The 17,272-nt window shown below is 36.1% G+C and overlaps 1 protein-coding gene across 1 annotated transcript; it reads left to right on the top strand.

Moving 5' to 3' along the window:
- Positions 1–4,296: 4,296 nt before the first annotated feature.
- LOC113290720 lies at positions 4,297–16,714 on the top strand (the record flags this gene model as incomplete). The annotated part of the gene is made up of 6 exons (XM_026540304.1): positions 4,297–4,320; positions 9,433–9,483; positions 9,626–9,677; positions 11,925–11,983; positions 15,568–15,613; positions 16,574–16,714. Coding segments are annotated over 6 exons (369 nt in total), but the record flags the coding sequence as incomplete, so codon positions are not given.
- Positions 16,715–17,272: the final 558 nt, after the last annotated feature.

Genomic DNA, 17,272 nt, shown 5'->3' with positions numbered 1-17,272 from the left:
GGAGAAATTCAAGAACTGAAATTGCAGATTGAGTCGCAGCTGAGTCATTGAGAACTGAGGTGCTGTTGGGTTGAGATTGCAGGTGATAATGAATGTTCAGCTGCAACCAATGGTGCTTGAGAGGATCAGGAAGGAGTATTGCAGGCTGAAATGGGTTCGAGTTGGATGACATTTTTGTGAAAGTTTTCAAGCAATAATAAGCTAAAAACTGAAGCTATTGTCGTCCAGTTTGTGGGAATGTATGAAGGGGATTGCTGCAGTGTTAGTGTGTTTGAATGAATTATGAATGTGGATTGTTGTAGAAACTTGAATTTACTGCAGGGAAGGTGATATAGAGAGGCTTAAAAATCACCAGCAAGCTGTCTCTATATTAACCGAGTCAGTGCACATAAACTGCTCGAGTAAAGACCTGAATAACTCTTCTTCACTAATTTAAGCTCTAGTTGAGTTTGTCTGCAAAGGATTTTGTGGGTATTTTCCATGGATGTCTGTCAAGGGTCTGATGAGAAGTTCGATACAAGATGGTGAAGAATAGCGAAAGGAGTTATCACTGCCATTGTTTCTCATCGTTGTGTAAAGGGTGGAGCTGTTCTTACCTTGTGTTCGCAGAGTCAAGGCAGGGTTGCAGAGCAGTTCAGGCAAGTAAGGAAGGTGACGATGTTGCTGTGATTGATTTTGTGGGTCTTTACAAAGGGGTTTTGAAAGATAATCGGAGCTTAAGGAACACAGCAGGAGTAGTTTGATCGTGGGACTGATTTTGGTTTTATTTTGAGCTGAAGTTCAGTCTTAAGAAATGTATTGCTGTTATGGGTGTTGTGGTTGTTTTCCATGGTGCTGGTGGATTGTTCTACTGGTATTTGAACTGGAGTTGTATGAACATCCGAAGTGGCTCAATTCTGTGGTGATTTGGTTAGGCTCTGGAAGTGAAAGACGTGTGCGGCAACTGGCTTCCTGCTAAGGGTTAACAGCTTGTTTTAGATGATGTTACAGCTGCTATCCAGAAGAATTCCAGTGGGGTTAGAAGGCATGGGCTTACCTGATTGTGTTAGTGCATGTGCGTTGCTGGGAGCGATAAGGAGACACAGCTGTTGAAGCGGTAAGATCGTTGCCGCTTGTTTGCAATCAATGGGGTTTGAGGCTGAGTGAATATGCTTTTCAGTAGTAGTTCTAATAGAAGATGAAGAATGGCTTGAGCTGATGCTGGGGAATGATTTGAAGTCCTGTGGCAGGTGGAAATAGGAGCTTTTGTTATTGTGTGGTGTTGCAGCTGAAGTTCTGATGCCACGGAAACGAGGAAGGGGTTTTATCTGTGGTTTCATTGAACTTCAGGTGGAATTGATCTGAGAATGTCTCTGAGTTGCTGCAAACTGGTGGAAATAGGAGTGCTAGGAATGTGGTGCTGCTTCAAGTTGTTATTGGTGGTGACTGAATTGGTGAAATTGAGCTGAAACGAATGAATAAAGTTGGAATCCAGCCGTGGGTAATGATGCAGTTGAATTGGTGGTGCTTGCAGCTGAGTACAGGGAAAGAACAAGCTTCATTGAAGTAATTAAATGGATGGGAATGTTAGATGAATGAGTAGGAAACATTGCAGGGGAGGACCTAATGAGAAAGGCCTGAATTTGGCCTGGAATCTGTCGGATACAGGGAGAAATCGGTCAGAATTCCTTCCCAGTGAGTTGACTGACCGATCCAGGTATGACTCAGATGGACTTGGGCTGTTTTTACTGGGACTCAGCAACACTTTTGGACGTGATCTAATTTAGAGATGGAATGTAAGGCAGAAGAGTATAAAAAATAAAAGAAGGATATCTTCTTCTACTACTTTTTTTGTTCATGGGTTTAGAAACATGAAACTTCTTTTCATTCTTGCGATGAACTCCTTTAACATGAGTACTTAATTTTATCATTGGTTTAAGGAATAAGTAGGATTTTCAAATATGGATTTTTATGCAATGAATTAGTTTTGTCACCATATTATCGTTTATGATTCACCATTAATAATGTTACATGATTTGAATGTTTGTTTGGTTGAGTCTAGAATCAATCGAGTTTGTTTTCATCTTTATTGCTAGATTAGGATTTATTATACGCAAAAGTGATAGATTCTTAATTACAAGTAGCATAATTGTGATTATTGCTTGTAATGATACATCCTAGTAGTCACAAGTGAGTCATAACCTTTATTAAATCGGATTAGTGCGTTTTCCATGTTAGATTACTTTGATTGGCCTGATTTCATAGAACTTAATGCATCTAGGGAATTGAACTTGATTAGTGCTTTTACACGTTAGGTTGTTCTCTAAAATAGAATTCATATTCGCATCTTTTAATGTGTTTGTTGATGACAAGAGGAGATTTGCGGGATATACTTGCGATCAAGGTATCTTAGGGCATTTGACAAAAGAGAGATTAAATATCAATTCTAGTTATTGTTAGAAAGCATGTTAGTGAAAGAAAACGAAATCCTTAACCAATATCTTTACATCTTTGATTTGCATGTTTATTTCTTTGTTTGCTTTATTTTATTTTAGTTTATTAAAAATCAGAAAACCCCCCATTGGTATTTATAGGAAACCGAAACAATTTGACAACCTTAATCCTCTCTGTGGGAACGATCCTTTCTTGCCCTTGCTATATTTATATTTTGAGTAGTAAGAAAGTGTAATTTATTTTTGACACATACGACAACGATCAGCTATAGCCCGGGTTAGCCCCTTGCTAGGCTCGTCCGTGCAAGGGAGAGAGTGACGGAGTGCCAGAGATGGAAAACCAGAAACATCCCTGTATTAGATGTCCTCACTGTGCGGGATGATAGGGTGTAGAATACATCGTATTTAATATCTATCGGTTATGCTTTCTTTGTTATTTTTCGTGTGAATTATGTATTTTACGAGTGTTTTTGAGTTATTAGGTACTCTGGAGTCATATGGAGAAAATAAGAAGAAATCTATCTCAATTGAGAAAAAAGGACAAAATGGTCATTTCACAGGAGAGTGCTAGTGGCAGTCTAGCCAAGGTTAAGGGGGTTTCCATCTGGGTGACCCTTATCTCAAGTGATGGGGTGTCTGACTTCCTATTCCTTGACCCGCTTGAATAACAGAGACTGTTAGTTTGACAGTTATATGTAACGGTGCCGTGATGGAATATTCTGTGACGGAGAAGAAGATTCCAGCGGCCGGCATGGAGATTTCCGGTGCCCTATTCCAGTGGTACCAGTGAAGTTCCGGCGACTCAATTAATGAAGAATTTTCTAGACTCATCTAGACTCATGGGTTTGAAGAATTGCGCTTGGATTTGGAAAGAAAACTTGGAAGATTAGGAGAATTGGACTTGAAATTGGAATTAGGCTCAAATTGGGAAAGTTGTGTTATTATGGAATGAGGATTCTATTCCTAAGAGGATTGTTAGGAAATTGAAGCCTATAAATAGAGAAGTTCTCTACACACTTATACAACTTTTACACACACAACACTTCTCTTTTCTTTATTCTTTGTGTGAACTCCTTAACATGAGTAGCTAATTTTATTGATTGAGGATGAATTCCTAGTTCTTAACTTGTTTTGAGTTTCGTTTTAAATCTACTTTGAAGTTTTCACATGATTATCGTTTTTTTACTAATAGGAATTCTTATACATTCATGGTTGATTGATAGGTCGTTTAGGATGCATACTAAATTGATTTGTTAATTGATCTAAAGCTAGTGAAAGTTAGGGGATAAGTAATCGTTTCTTGACACAAGTAGCAAACAAGAGACCTTGCGGAGGGATTCCGTGGAGCGATTGTGTGTGGAAACAACGTTAGCAAGTAAACCTTGAGCTAAGAGTCTAACTACTAATATCAACCTAATAAATTCATAAATCTTAATGTGTTTAACTAAATTACATCTTGAGTGAGGTACTAATATGTGGTTTGGTGAATAGAATCCGGTAGTCGATAACTTCCGTATCCGGTGATAATAGGGATTTAGGGGTTTAGCACTGAGCTAGCTGCTTTACCTACGGTTGGTGATAATCTGTGACTAATAAAAAAAGTGGAAAAGAACATAACTTGAATCATTGTTTTGCAACGAAGAAGGATTCCTTGGTCTTGTCTCTCTTATTGATTTCAACTTAAACTTTTAATTGCTTTATTTACTTTCTTTTGTTTTTAAAATCTAAAACCAATCACCCCTTTTTGTGACAACTAAACAACTAAAACCTCTTGCTCCTCGTGGGAACGAACTTGACTATACTATATTACTTGTTAATTAGGTGGAAAAATATTAATTAATTTGTTGTGGTTACGACACGCATCACGGGACCTCTTTCTAAAGATTTGGTACCTCTCTCTCTGAGAAATCTTATGCTCTCATGATAATCAAGATATATTTTGATGTAGTAACAAGATGATTGAAAGAAGAATCAAAGAAGTTGTATTGTTGTATAAAATTCAGATAAAGATACAAAGAAGGTTTCAGACATATTTATTACACACATTAAAGATGTCTGAATCAGACAATGACTGCACAAACATATCTGACTGACTAAGACTGAAACAGAGTCAAGTCAAATGACCTTGACTTGACTGACTATCCTATTAGCCCCCTTCAAACTGATAGAGGGTGACTCTAAACAGTTTGAACATGAAGAAACAGAATAGCACAACAACAACAACAACTAAAATGAAACATGTCTATCATGATAAGGAACAGAACTAAAATAAGAAACTGTAGTAGCAGCAGCTGCAAAATCCTCAGCATCAGTAATAGAAGAAGCTGTAGAAAAGTCTTCATTGACAGATGATGAAGAAGTACCTAACAACTGATGCAGTAGAGAAGAAAATACTGGAGAACAGATTCCTTTAGTAAAGAGATCATCCAACTGATTCTCTGATGCAATATGTTGAACTGATAAAAAACCACTTGCAATCAACTCTCTGACAACATGATAATGAATCTTTATGTGTTTTGCCATGGAATGAGAAACAAGATTAGCAGTTAAATAAATTGCACTGGTGTTGTCACAGTAAAGAGTAATGGGTTATACTAATGTAAGATGTAGCTCAGATAAAACATAAGAAAGCCACTCCAATTCTGCAGTAGCCACTGATAAACACTTGTACTCTGCTTCAGCTGTTGACCCAGAAACTGTGGGTTGCTTTTTACTATACCATGAAACCAAAGAAGAACCCAAAAAGATTGCAAATCCACAAGTAGGCCTAGCTGTTTCTGGACAATTACCCCAATCAGAGTTTGTATATGTTGTTAAAGAATGAATATCTCCTCTTCTCATTGTAATGCCAAGACCAATTGAACCTTTTAAATATCTCAAAATTCTCTTAACCAGTAACATATGAACATCAGTAAGATTATGCATGTATTGACTTACATAGTTAACTCCAAAAATATATCAGGTCTAGTCATACACAAATATTGAAGCATACCAACTATGGTTCTATACTCAGTAGCATTTGTCAACAAAACACCATCAGAAATTGAAACTCTTGGACCCTTAGTTGCATGTGTACTACAAGGATTACATTCCAACATCTTAGCTCTTTCAAATAACTACAAAGTATATTTCTTTTGTGTTAACAAGATACTATCAGCATTCCTAATAGCTTCTATGCCCAAGAAAAAATGTAAATCACCCAAATCCTATCATTGCAAAGGCAACACTTAGATATTGAACCGAATGAGCAATCAAACTTTTTGAAGAACCAGTAAGAATAATATCATCCACATAGAGAAGTAAAACCAGCATTTCAGAACTAGCAACATAAACAAACATAAAAAAATCTAAAACAGTTCTTACAAAACCATAAGCAAGTAAAGAAGAGCTAAATTTTTCAAACCAAGCTCTTGGTGCCCGTTTTAAACCATAGATGCTCTTTTTCAACTTGCATACTTTATGAGGAAACTCAGTACTCTCAAAACCAGGTGTATGTTTCATGTAAACATCCTCTACAAGATCACCATGTAAGAGTGCATTGGATACATCCAATTGCTTTATTGTCCATCCCTTAGTAACAGCTAAAGACAAAACCACTCTAACAGTTGTTGCCTTTACAACAGGACTGAATGTTTCACCATAATCTATACCATCTTGTTGGTTATAACCTTGAGCAACCAATCTTGACTTAAGCCTATCTATAGTACCATCTGACTTCAACTTAACTTTGTAAACCCATTTACATCCCAAAATGGTCATATGTGGTTCAGGGTTAACCAAATACCATGTACCATTCCTAATTAATGCATCATTTTCATCTCACATGGACACTTTCCAGTCAGGAATTTGGATAACAGCTTTAAAAGACTTTGGTTCACTAGGAATGGAAAGCAAAGAAGTAAAATCAGAAGAAATATGATGCTTAATTGAATGATGTAAAACATGATCAGGAAAATACTTGGGTTTTATAATACCATATTTAGATCTTGTCACAATAGTAGAAGAAGGAGCAGAGGATAAAACAAAATGAGCTTAAGTAACAGTAGAAGACCCAATACTAGAAGAGGAAGAAAAATAAAATTCTGTTACTGAGAATATAACATGTCTAGAAATATATGTTCTTTTGGAGACAAGATTATAGCATTTATAACCTTTATGCAAAGTACTATATCCTATAAAACACATTTCACAGATTTAGGAGATAGCTTGTCAGTTCTTGACTGACCCAAAAAAGGATAACAAATGCAACCAAAAACTCTCAACAAAAAATAATCTGGAGAAGTATTGTACAAAAATTGAAAAGGAGATTTATGACCAAGAATTGGAGTTGGAGTTCTATTTATGAGAAAATTAGCAGCTAAAAAAGCATCATACCAATACTCTTTAAGACAAGAAGCATTAAAAAGAAGAGTATTACCCATTTCAGTAATGTGTTTATGCTTTGTTTCAGCAAGACCATTCTGTTGTGGGGTTTGAAGACAAAAATTCCTTAACTGAATACCAGATGTGTCAATAAAAGATTTAAAAGGACCTTTAACCAACTCATTAGCACCATCAGTTTGAAAAGCAATAATTTTTATTTGAAACATATTCTCAATAAGATTTTTACAATGTTGAAAACATTGAAAAGCTTCAGTCTTTGATTGCATTGGATAAATCCAATGAAACCTACTAAAAACATCAACAAATAAAATGTAATATTTATTCCCTGCTAATGAGGTAACACGAGCAGGACCCCACTCATCACAATGGATTACAGCAAGTGGAGAAGATGCATGTGAAGTAGAAGCAATGAAAGGTAATCTTTTACTTTTTGCAAGCTGACAAGGATGGAAAATACAATTGGAAGTAACAGACTTTAAAAGAATATGCTTATCAGTATGAAGTTGTTGAACTACTTTTAAAGAAGGATGGCCTAACATACTATGCCATAAATCAGAAGAGGCAATAAGAGATGAAAATGCATATTACAGTTCAGGTGTAGTTATGGGATACAAATTGTTGACCATTTTCCCTTTAGCTAGTAAAACATCATAATATAGACTTCTTATCTCATACCTGAATGGATAAAAAGTAATATAACAAGCATTCTCTTTTGTAAACCTAGCCACTGAGAGTAAGTTATGTCTCATAGCAGGCACATGTCAGACTTCATTCAACATAAAACTAATGGAAGGAGTTTGAATAGTTGAAGTACCAGAAAGAGAAATGGGTAAAGTCTTACCATTACCAATCATGACATGCTCCTTGCCTTTGTAAGCAGAAGTATTATGAAGAATGAAACTGTCACCGGTCATATGAGCTGAGGCTTCACTATCAGATATCCAAGTTGTGTTTGAAGAAGAAGGATCATCATTAAGAGCTGAATTAGTGACATTCAAACCAGTAAAAGGCCGTGGAGAACCAGGAGGAACAACTGTGGTATGCTGATATTGAGCTTGAGTATTAGTAGCATAATGAGCTTGTGCATTCCATTGGAACTTGAACTTCCAGTTGGAGGAGGATGATAACGAAAAAAGCATCTAGAAACAGCATGACCATTCTTCTTACAGATTTGACAGAAAACTTTAGAGTAGTCTACATAAGGTCTTCTGTCATTAGTACCACTTGAAGATGAACCATTTTGATACTGACTATTCTTAAAAGAATAATTACCTTTTCTATTCTTAGTATTTCCACCATTTCTTATATTGTTATTATAGCCAGAAGAACCATTTCTTGCATAGAATGCTACTGAATTTTGATCATCAAACACATTGTTGTTAAGTTGATGTCTCTCAGCAAGAAATTGTTCAAGAGAAAGTAACCTGGCCTTAAGCTCTCCAAAAGTATAAGGTTTCTCTCTGTTTTGTGAAGAAACCACAAACATATCATAATCACTACCAAGACCATTCAACACAAACATCAGTAAATCTGCATCACTAACTTTTTCACCAATGGCAGCCAAAGAGTCTGCTATAGATTTAATCTTTTGTAGATATTGAACAATTGTCATATTCCTCTTTTTAATACCATGTAACTGAGTTCTGAGCATACCCTTCCTAGCAATAAACTGTGTTTTAAAACTGTGTTCAAGAAACTCCCATATCTCTTTAGAAGTAGATAAACCAAGAACATCACCACTAATTGTTGGAGTGAAGGTAGCTTTTAAACAAGTAGAAACAAATCTATCTAGTCTTCTCCAAGAAACCCATTCAGGATTAATTATTTCAGTATCATCTAGCATAACCTTCTGTGGAGGTTCAACTATTTCACCATTAACATAGCCATAAAGATCACATGAAAACAAAACCCCCTCCAATTGATCTTTCCAGAGTAAAATATTTGATGAATCGAGTTTCATGGAAACAAAATTAGAGATATTAGTAAAGGGTAGAGCATTAGAATTACCAGCGGAAGCCATTGTAATTGTAGTTGTTTGTGAATCAATATTTTCCAGACCAGAAGAATGAAGAGTATTATCGATGTGATTTTCACGATTTCTGCTACTATTGATATTGTTGTTGTTGTTGACAATATTGGTATATGTCGACTTCGAGTTGTTACCATAAAATCTTGCAAGAACCCTAGAAATTGTTGAATCTTGGAAAAAATTATTGAATTGATATTACCCTTATTTTTGTGAAATCTAAAAAAATATTGAAGAAAAATTGTTAAGATTTGGAAATCAATGAAGAAGGATCGTTCCTGCTCTGATACCATGAGAAATCTTATTCTCTCATGATAATCAAGATATATTTTGATGTAGTAACAAGATGATTGAAAGAAGAATCAAAGAAGTTGCATTGCTGTATAAAATTCAGATAAAGATACAAAGAACGTTTCAGACATATTTATTACACACATTAAAGATGTCTGAATCAGACACTAACTGCACAAACATATCTGGCTGACTAAGACTGAAACAGAGTCAAGTCAAATGACTTTGACTTGACTGACTATCCTATTACTCTCTCTCTCTCCCCTTCTCCCTCTCTTACGGTCGAGGAATTTTGTGCAGGAAACTAGTAGATGGACAATTTCACCACTAATCAGAGACAACTTTTCTATGGTACTACCTCTTTCTCTCTTTGATTTTACTTTGTAATTTGTAAATGATCCTAATGTTTGCTATTTGTTAAGGATCTATCAATGTTAGACTTGCTGGTGCTGTTAGTTTCCTTTTCTTACCTAAAATTTGAACATACATATAGATTGGATCTGCTATTGGCGGTACTGCAAGTGCATTCTATGGATTTAACCTTGGTGGATTTTTATCTGCTCTCTCTCTGTTCTTCGGTTAATTGTTGTTTAGTCTCAAAGAAGTTCAATTACTTACGTTGATCATGAGTATTTTTGTTCTTTCTTTTGTTGTGCAAAAAGCCAGTATCATATTGCCATCTCTCTGAGCTAGGGGTGCACATATCCTACCCTTACCCGCCACTCTATCCTACTCGTCACAATTTTTATCCGTATCCTATCCTACCCGATAATTGACGGGTAGGGTGACGGTTAAACTTTATCTTATCCGTCGTAAAATGGGTAGGGTGACGGATAAAACCCGAAATTATCCTACCCTACCCGCTTACCTGCCTGATATATTTAAAAGACCAAATAATCCCTATCCTTTATTCTGTCTCGTGTCCATTGTACCGTTATTTTAAAACAAACAAGGGGTAAAATGTTAACTCCATTGAATTTCAAGACTTGTAATTTTAGTTTAATAATCCATCTTTAAGAAAAATGAAAGACAGCAAAAGCTGGCAGAAAGATGTGTGATTTAAGAAAACGAAGAAGGAACAAGATCGAGGACTTGCCTGCTGATTTCTCATATCTTCGTATCCAATGTTCACTTCGTTTGCCAAGACCTATGAAATATAAGTGCATGAGAAAAGCAGAAATAACATGAAAGAAACAATACCATTTATCAGAAGAAAAACGCCAGTGAGAAAGAATGATAAGCTTTCATGATTTTCCAGTTTAATAAAAGAGTTTACTCAGAGCAGTTGATGGATAAGATATGAAGCAATTACCTGTGATAGGACGACAATCTGTTCTCTCTTGAACTTCGCTGAAGAGTATCTAGCCTTTGCAAGTAGTTTCAACTGATGAAAAAGAGAAAGATTCCATCAAACTTTGGGAGAATTGATATCAGCAACAAGTTATACGAAAATGATTGTAATATCAGCGGTAGAAAGGTGAAGGTCATCTATTGTAAGACTTACTCCAACTGTGTCTTCACACTCTTCACTGTAAAAAAAATAACAGAACGTAAGAGGGATTGTATAATAGAAAGTAGGAACCAGAACATAGAAGGGGGGAAAAACACGATTATACCCGCTACCTATCCTACCCGACCCGCCAAATAATGGGTCGGATAGGGTCTTACCTGTTTAATGGCGGGTAGGGTGGCGGGTAAAAAATTTCTTACCCGCCATTTAGCGGGTAGGGTGGCGAAATAGGCCATATCCTACTCACCCTACCCATTGTGCGGCCCTACTCTGAGCTGCAAGTTAAGTCTTTGTTTGCTTGGTATTTTAATGTTATAAGAATTCTTTTAGGGACCTACTTTCTCCACCATTGTGTGTAAAAAGTAGTATAACTTATACTTGCATTGTATTTTATGCTTCCTTGAATTAGACTTCGCATGAAACTTGGTCTAACCTCTCCATTCAAAGTGGATTTTTTGTTGAAACTTATTCCAAACCAAAACAAAAACTTGATGTTGGCAGTTTGGCCTTTTAAAGTTAAAGTAAGATTCATTAACAATAGCCCAACTTAACCTAATTTATATGTGGAGGTTCTGTAACTAACCCAATAAAGTGATTCCCACGAGGTTATCTCTTATCTCTTTTCTTATTTATGATTGTTGCTATTTCTTACAAAGCATTATACTTCACATAAATATCCCTATTGTATTATGAGTTTCCGATGAAGACTTTAATACTCCCACGGTTCTGGAAAAGAGATACGATCACTTTTTCACTTTGACCTATTTTTTTGGAAAAAGTGATCGTATCTCTTTTCCAGAAACGGAGATAGTAATTTATTGTGTCTTAACCGTTATACATCACAGACATGAACTACAGTTCGGTGATCAACAAGAACACACATTTATCTGTTTAGCCTTGACTTTATTATTCATGAAGTGGGATAATAAGTATTAGAAAAAGATTCAGAATTGTTATTCACTTCAATCTTGATTTGTTCATCACACCATATCTCAAGCATCTGGCTCTTCTCACATACTGACATTCACCGACTTATCCATTTGAAAAGAAATTTAGCATTATGTAAGAGGTGGATAAGAATTGTTAACAAGAAAACCTACAGTTAGCCTACTTTGTTATAAGAAAAATATGTAGTTGGGTGCTGAACCATGTGAATAGAAAGATGTACAGGAAACTGGGAACCAACAAAGGAGCGACACCTGCATATATATTCTCCATGTTCTTGTTGTGGATAATATCTGGTACTCGTAAGGGTGTTCTTATGTCTTTATCTTTCATGCAGTGATGCCACTGGTTCAAAGACGGATAAAGGGCCCTATGTGGTTCCAATTTCTCATTGGTGTAAGTGGTTTTTAATTTTTTTTTTTAATTTTAAAAAAAATTAAATTAGTGTATTTGAAGTTATCTGTCCATGTTTGCAAATGTTCTCCGGCATGTTGAGTCTGCTGCTTTCCTTAGTTGTATACTTGAGGTTAACAAACAACTCTTTTCATGCCCATTTCTCCAAGTAAAGCCGAAGGAAATTATAAATACGAAAGCCTTGGGAAAAGGAACTTCTCCCGACAGGTCTAATGAATGTTTACAATAGTGTATGGGTTATGTCCAAAGTCCTTTATAGTTTAACCAAGGAAATGAGTAGGTTTATACTTTAAGTGATAAAAATATTAGTAGGAATATTCTGACCATCTTCTTAGTAGCTTGATTTCTCTTGGCATAAAAAAGGAGTATTGATAAAATGTAGGGAAAATTGAGAAATTGCCCCAATATGGGATGCAACGTTGGAAAACTGCCCAACGATTAAAAAAAGTTGGGAAAATGTCCCACTGTTAGAAAAGCCAGTTAAGTACACGCGTGTGAATTCACACGTGCGGAAAAAGACCAACTTACCCAACAACGTTTGGATCATGCCACGTATACTTATCATCTGACGGACCAAGAGGAGGACGAGACGCACGTGAAAGGCACGTGATATGCAGATAATTACTAAAACAGTATTATCTTTTCACGTTATGTCTTCTGTGTCCTTCCTCCCAGATTGCTCCACACTGCTGCTGTCGTTTCATCCGACCGTTGATATTTAACTTAACGATACCAGTTTGAATTCAGTTAAACAAGTTAAAAACTTGACCGATTAGATACGGAAGAAAAGGAAAAAAAAAAGACAAGAGTAAGAAGAGTGAAACTAGTTCTTAGTTGATGAAATGAAATCAAAGAAAAAAATTGCCTAATACCATGATACTTATGTGCTCATTCTTACACGGAAAAAAAAAAATGTGCCCATACATAAGTAACCGATATTGAATCTGATTTTTAAAGAAATTGACATTCAGTCCAAATCCAATTTGACAAATTTGGGTTTCACCATGGAAAAATTTAGAGCTCTGGCATATCAACAACAGATAAAATGAATTAGACAACTAGTCATAAATTTATAGAATCAAAACCGATGAAAGAACTTTGCACAATGAACACCAGCGGGACAATCAACTGAGGCAAGAACGAAATGAGTTTTTCCACCGTAGCGAATGCATGCTCATGTTAATTAAACATCATGATTTCCAGTTCACTATTATTATAAACAATAAATTACAAAAATAAAATAAAATAAACCCCCTAAATTTCATGAAGCCCTAAAATTATATTTCATTTCATTTACAAATTAACACAAAACAATTGGGTTTCATTTACTTGCTTTTTTATCAACTGCAACTATGATCAAACTTCAAATTTCATCACTGCAACATTTTCTGGAGCTTTTAATCGTTATAAAGAGACGAATCTTCATCACTAGCCTTTAATAGTTTCCAGTTTAATCCAGATGAGATCGAAGTTGGAATGATTGACCTAATCTCCTACTCATTCTTTCTCTTCTCCGTATATATTTTGGATCTGAATGAAACGAAGAAGAAGAAATTTCTTCTCGATAATTTATGACAGAACATAAAATGTGGACCCGCTGATGGACAGGTGTCGCATTAAAAGCTGGGTTTAAATAGTATTTCGGCACGTCACGCGTGCCTTTCACGTGCGTCGTGTCCTCCTCTTGGTCCGTCGGATGATAAACTTACGTGGCATGATCTAACGTCGCTGGGTATTTATGTCTTTTTCCTGCACGTGGGAATTCACACGCGTGTACTTAACTGGCTTTTCTAACAATAGGACATTTTCCCAACTTTTTTTAACGTTGGGGCAATTTTCCAACATTACATCCCATATCGGGGCAATATCCGCTTAGCTAATATCCGCCTGTTGAGATGTTTGGTCACAGTTGTAAGTAGAACAAGGTCTCATCTCTTCTATATCATAAGAGGTTAAGGAGTATGTTTTATTTTGGAAACTCTCGACAAGAGGTAATGTTCCAAAGTATTTAGAAAGTTCTGATTGTTTTGAAGCTTGCGACCTTTGTAACTGGTTTATGTGCCATTTTCCCCAAGAGGAACATTTTGGTATTCATTGAAAGTTTCGACGTTGAACTGAATGCATATGTGGAATTGTACTGTATAGTTTGCTTTACTTCATAGTTTGCTTTACTTCATAGAAATTTAGCTCTTGTACCACCTGATATTTCCTTGATCATCTGATTCCACAACTTTCTACTGACACCTTTATGAACGTGAAAAAGAAAACATATGCTACAAGTGAAGTATGTACTGCTTAGGCTGAAGACTTATCCCCTCATATTGAAAATACTAAAAGCTAAGCAGAAAATAGCTCTGGGCTTGATGAGGTTCAGTTGATTGGCCCAGCAAGTACGTAGGCAGAAAACCAGCTGTAAATTGCAGATTATCAAATAGCAGTTGGAAGGTCACAGAAATTTTTCTTTGTTGTCCGCTGATTTCTTTGTTAATTACTCCCTCCGTTATTTTTTAATATGCCAGTTTTGTTTTTAGCGAAATTTAAGGAAATTAAGAGAACTAATCATTGAAAATGGTCCTCATGACACTTGTCAATAAAAGAAGTGAAGTGAAATGGTCCCCATGACACTTGTTAGCAAAAGAAGTAAAGTGAAGTGGTTCACATGACACTTATCATCAAAAGAAGTTAAGAGAAAATTGGTCCCAAAAAATTAAAATAACATTTGACTTTCCCAATTAGGAAAACTGACCTATTTTTTTTGAAACTTTTATTTATAGAAACTGGCCTATTAAAAAAGAACGGAGGGAGTAATTCTTTTTAAATTTCATCTTAAACAAGGAAATAATTCGACTCCCTGGTGTTGCTTTGACTAAAAATCTGAATATTGAAAATCTGATTAACTTAGAGAGTTGGTGGTGAGAAATTAGTGTTTCATAAGGTTTACAGGTCGGGTATAAGCAAAGCTACTAATTTGTCAATAGTAAACAAGTTAAATGAGATTTGTGTACCATGGTCGTAAAGATATGACCTTCGATGATGCATACATGCCATAAATTGTTGTTAAAAACAAAACATTGCTAGGAAATTGAAAACAAAAGGAACACTCCCTATAGTTACGGTAGTTTACTTGTCCTGCCATTGGAGGCTTAAGCAAAGCCGGAGGCTGGTACTTGCTCTTTTGAGACACTTGTGCAGTTACGCAGATATGCGACATTCAACCAATGTGCGACAGCATTATAAACTGGTAACAATTGTTAGATAGATCAATATGAAGGATATAATCTTCTATTCTGCTTTAATACAACATATTTCTCCAACGCCCCCCAAACTTATTTCTTGCGTATGTTACTTTCTCTGAAAGATCCAAAGATGGTATTGCTTTTACTCGGTGATTTTTTTTTTGCTTTATTTCAGTTCCCTCTCTTTCTATCATCCTCCCTAGTTCATTTATGGATCAAATATACCATAGTTTACAACTTTGAAAGACAGCATTTTAATTGGCACTCAAAGAAGCAAAAGTAATGAAAGTGACACTAACTTTTTTCTTTTTTCCGGTGTTGTGGGTGCAGACTCCACCGGTGATGCTATTCTCCTCTGCTTGTGCTGGGTTGGCAGGTCAGAATTTAACAACTCCGTAAGCTTGGATTTGTTCTTTATAGTCATTATCTGATCCTTGTTGTATTCTAATATGAAATGTATTTGACTTTTCATTATCTCCTTGTGTTATCTCCATAATTGTGAGCCCTCGTCATCTATATTTATCTTAAAAATATTATACTGCGCAAAACAACACTTTCAGCCTGTGAAAATGTTCCTGTACCTCTGTGATCCTTTATCAGTGATGTTCTGTAATTGCAGAAGCCTGAACCAATCCAACACATACGTAGGTAATAGGTTAACATTATAATGGGTTTTCCAAATAATAGCATAATTCTTACACAACTGAAGCCCTGAATGACCAATTTTATTCAAGGAGTAACAGTGAACACTAGCCTCGGTTCTAGTTGATGTTTCTACATAAATTGCTGCTGTTGGGTTCTTAATGGTGGCAATTATCAAAAACATCTAGTCACCCCACATTAACATGTTCCCTGCTTAAAAAAAGAAGAAGATGGCTCGTGAAAGTGGTAATTCCAAAAGGAAACTCAGTTCTTACCCTATTTCTTAAAGGGCGAACATGTTGGTGGAGTTGGTTTGTACTTGGTAGTAACTGTTGCCAACCTGCGACTACGGGTTCACGGGGTAAGGACCTTTTCTTGATAATTTTGTGAAATCAACTATTACAATGAATTCTAATTCGCAAATTATATTTCAGTAAGCAGAAGTATGTAATTTATCGAACATTGTGAGAGTTGTGCTGGCCCTCATATAGCTTGTTAGAGAATCCCCGACTTATCTGATCTAATCTGCTTTTTCTTTATCAGTAGAAGTGACTGTAGTACGAGTCTCAATGGGAATTTGTCAGTATAGGTTGCATTGTACCCTGATCCATGTTATTCTTTATTCCTCCTCTGAACCTAGCAGTTACCAGAGTTCTTCAACACACTAATATACATGCATGTTTCTTGCGTGCAGGTGGCACTGTCCCAGCTGTAGCCCAACTTGTCTCGTCATCTTATCATGCAGCGGCCTCATCACTGTCAATTTCACCACCCGTCTCCTCCGAGGATGGCAAGAAGCCCAACAAATCAGCAACCTCCTCTACCCTGTAACCACTAAGAGATGTTGCTGAAACACTTATCTCGGGCAGAGAGTACAGACTTTCTTCGACGTTAACTATTTTCTAGTTGATGTATAATATATATATATATATGTACAGATTAAGCAGATAACCAATTTTCCCCAGAGAGTAATAACATTAAATTATAGTTGAGCCAATGAAATGTGGATTGATCCCTGATGATCCTAAGTGTAGACGTAAGCATAAAGCTTCATTTTTTTTGAAACTACATAAAGCTTCATTGTGGCCCTGCAACCTCAGCCATACTCGGCCGACACTGGAAGCATAGTTGGAAAAATACTATACTGAGATGTTTTAGTCTGACCTGGAAACCCGAATCTGTTGGGGCACCCACTAACCCATGCAGTGTGAACTCAAATTGGTTTGTGATCCTTTTAGGAAGTCTTGATAGGTCTTCTTGATAAATGTAGCATAAAAGATGTAAATTGTCCATGTTGGATATTGTCGACTTTTGGAAGCATATAACGGGAAGAGAAGCTTCTATTTCGTATCTGACATGAAAATGCAGATTTAAGCGTGTAAAAGAGCAATCA

The sequence above is a fragment of the Papaver somniferum genome, chromosome 6 (assembly GCF_003573695.1).
Source record: "Papaver somniferum cultivar HN1 chromosome 6, ASM357369v1, whole genome shotgun sequence".
NCBI lineage: Eukaryota > Viridiplantae > Streptophyta > Magnoliopsida > Ranunculales > Papaveraceae > Papaver > Papaver somniferum.
The sequence above is the reverse complement of the archived record's forward strand: the minus strand, read 5'-3'. Positions and strand labels throughout refer to the sequence as shown.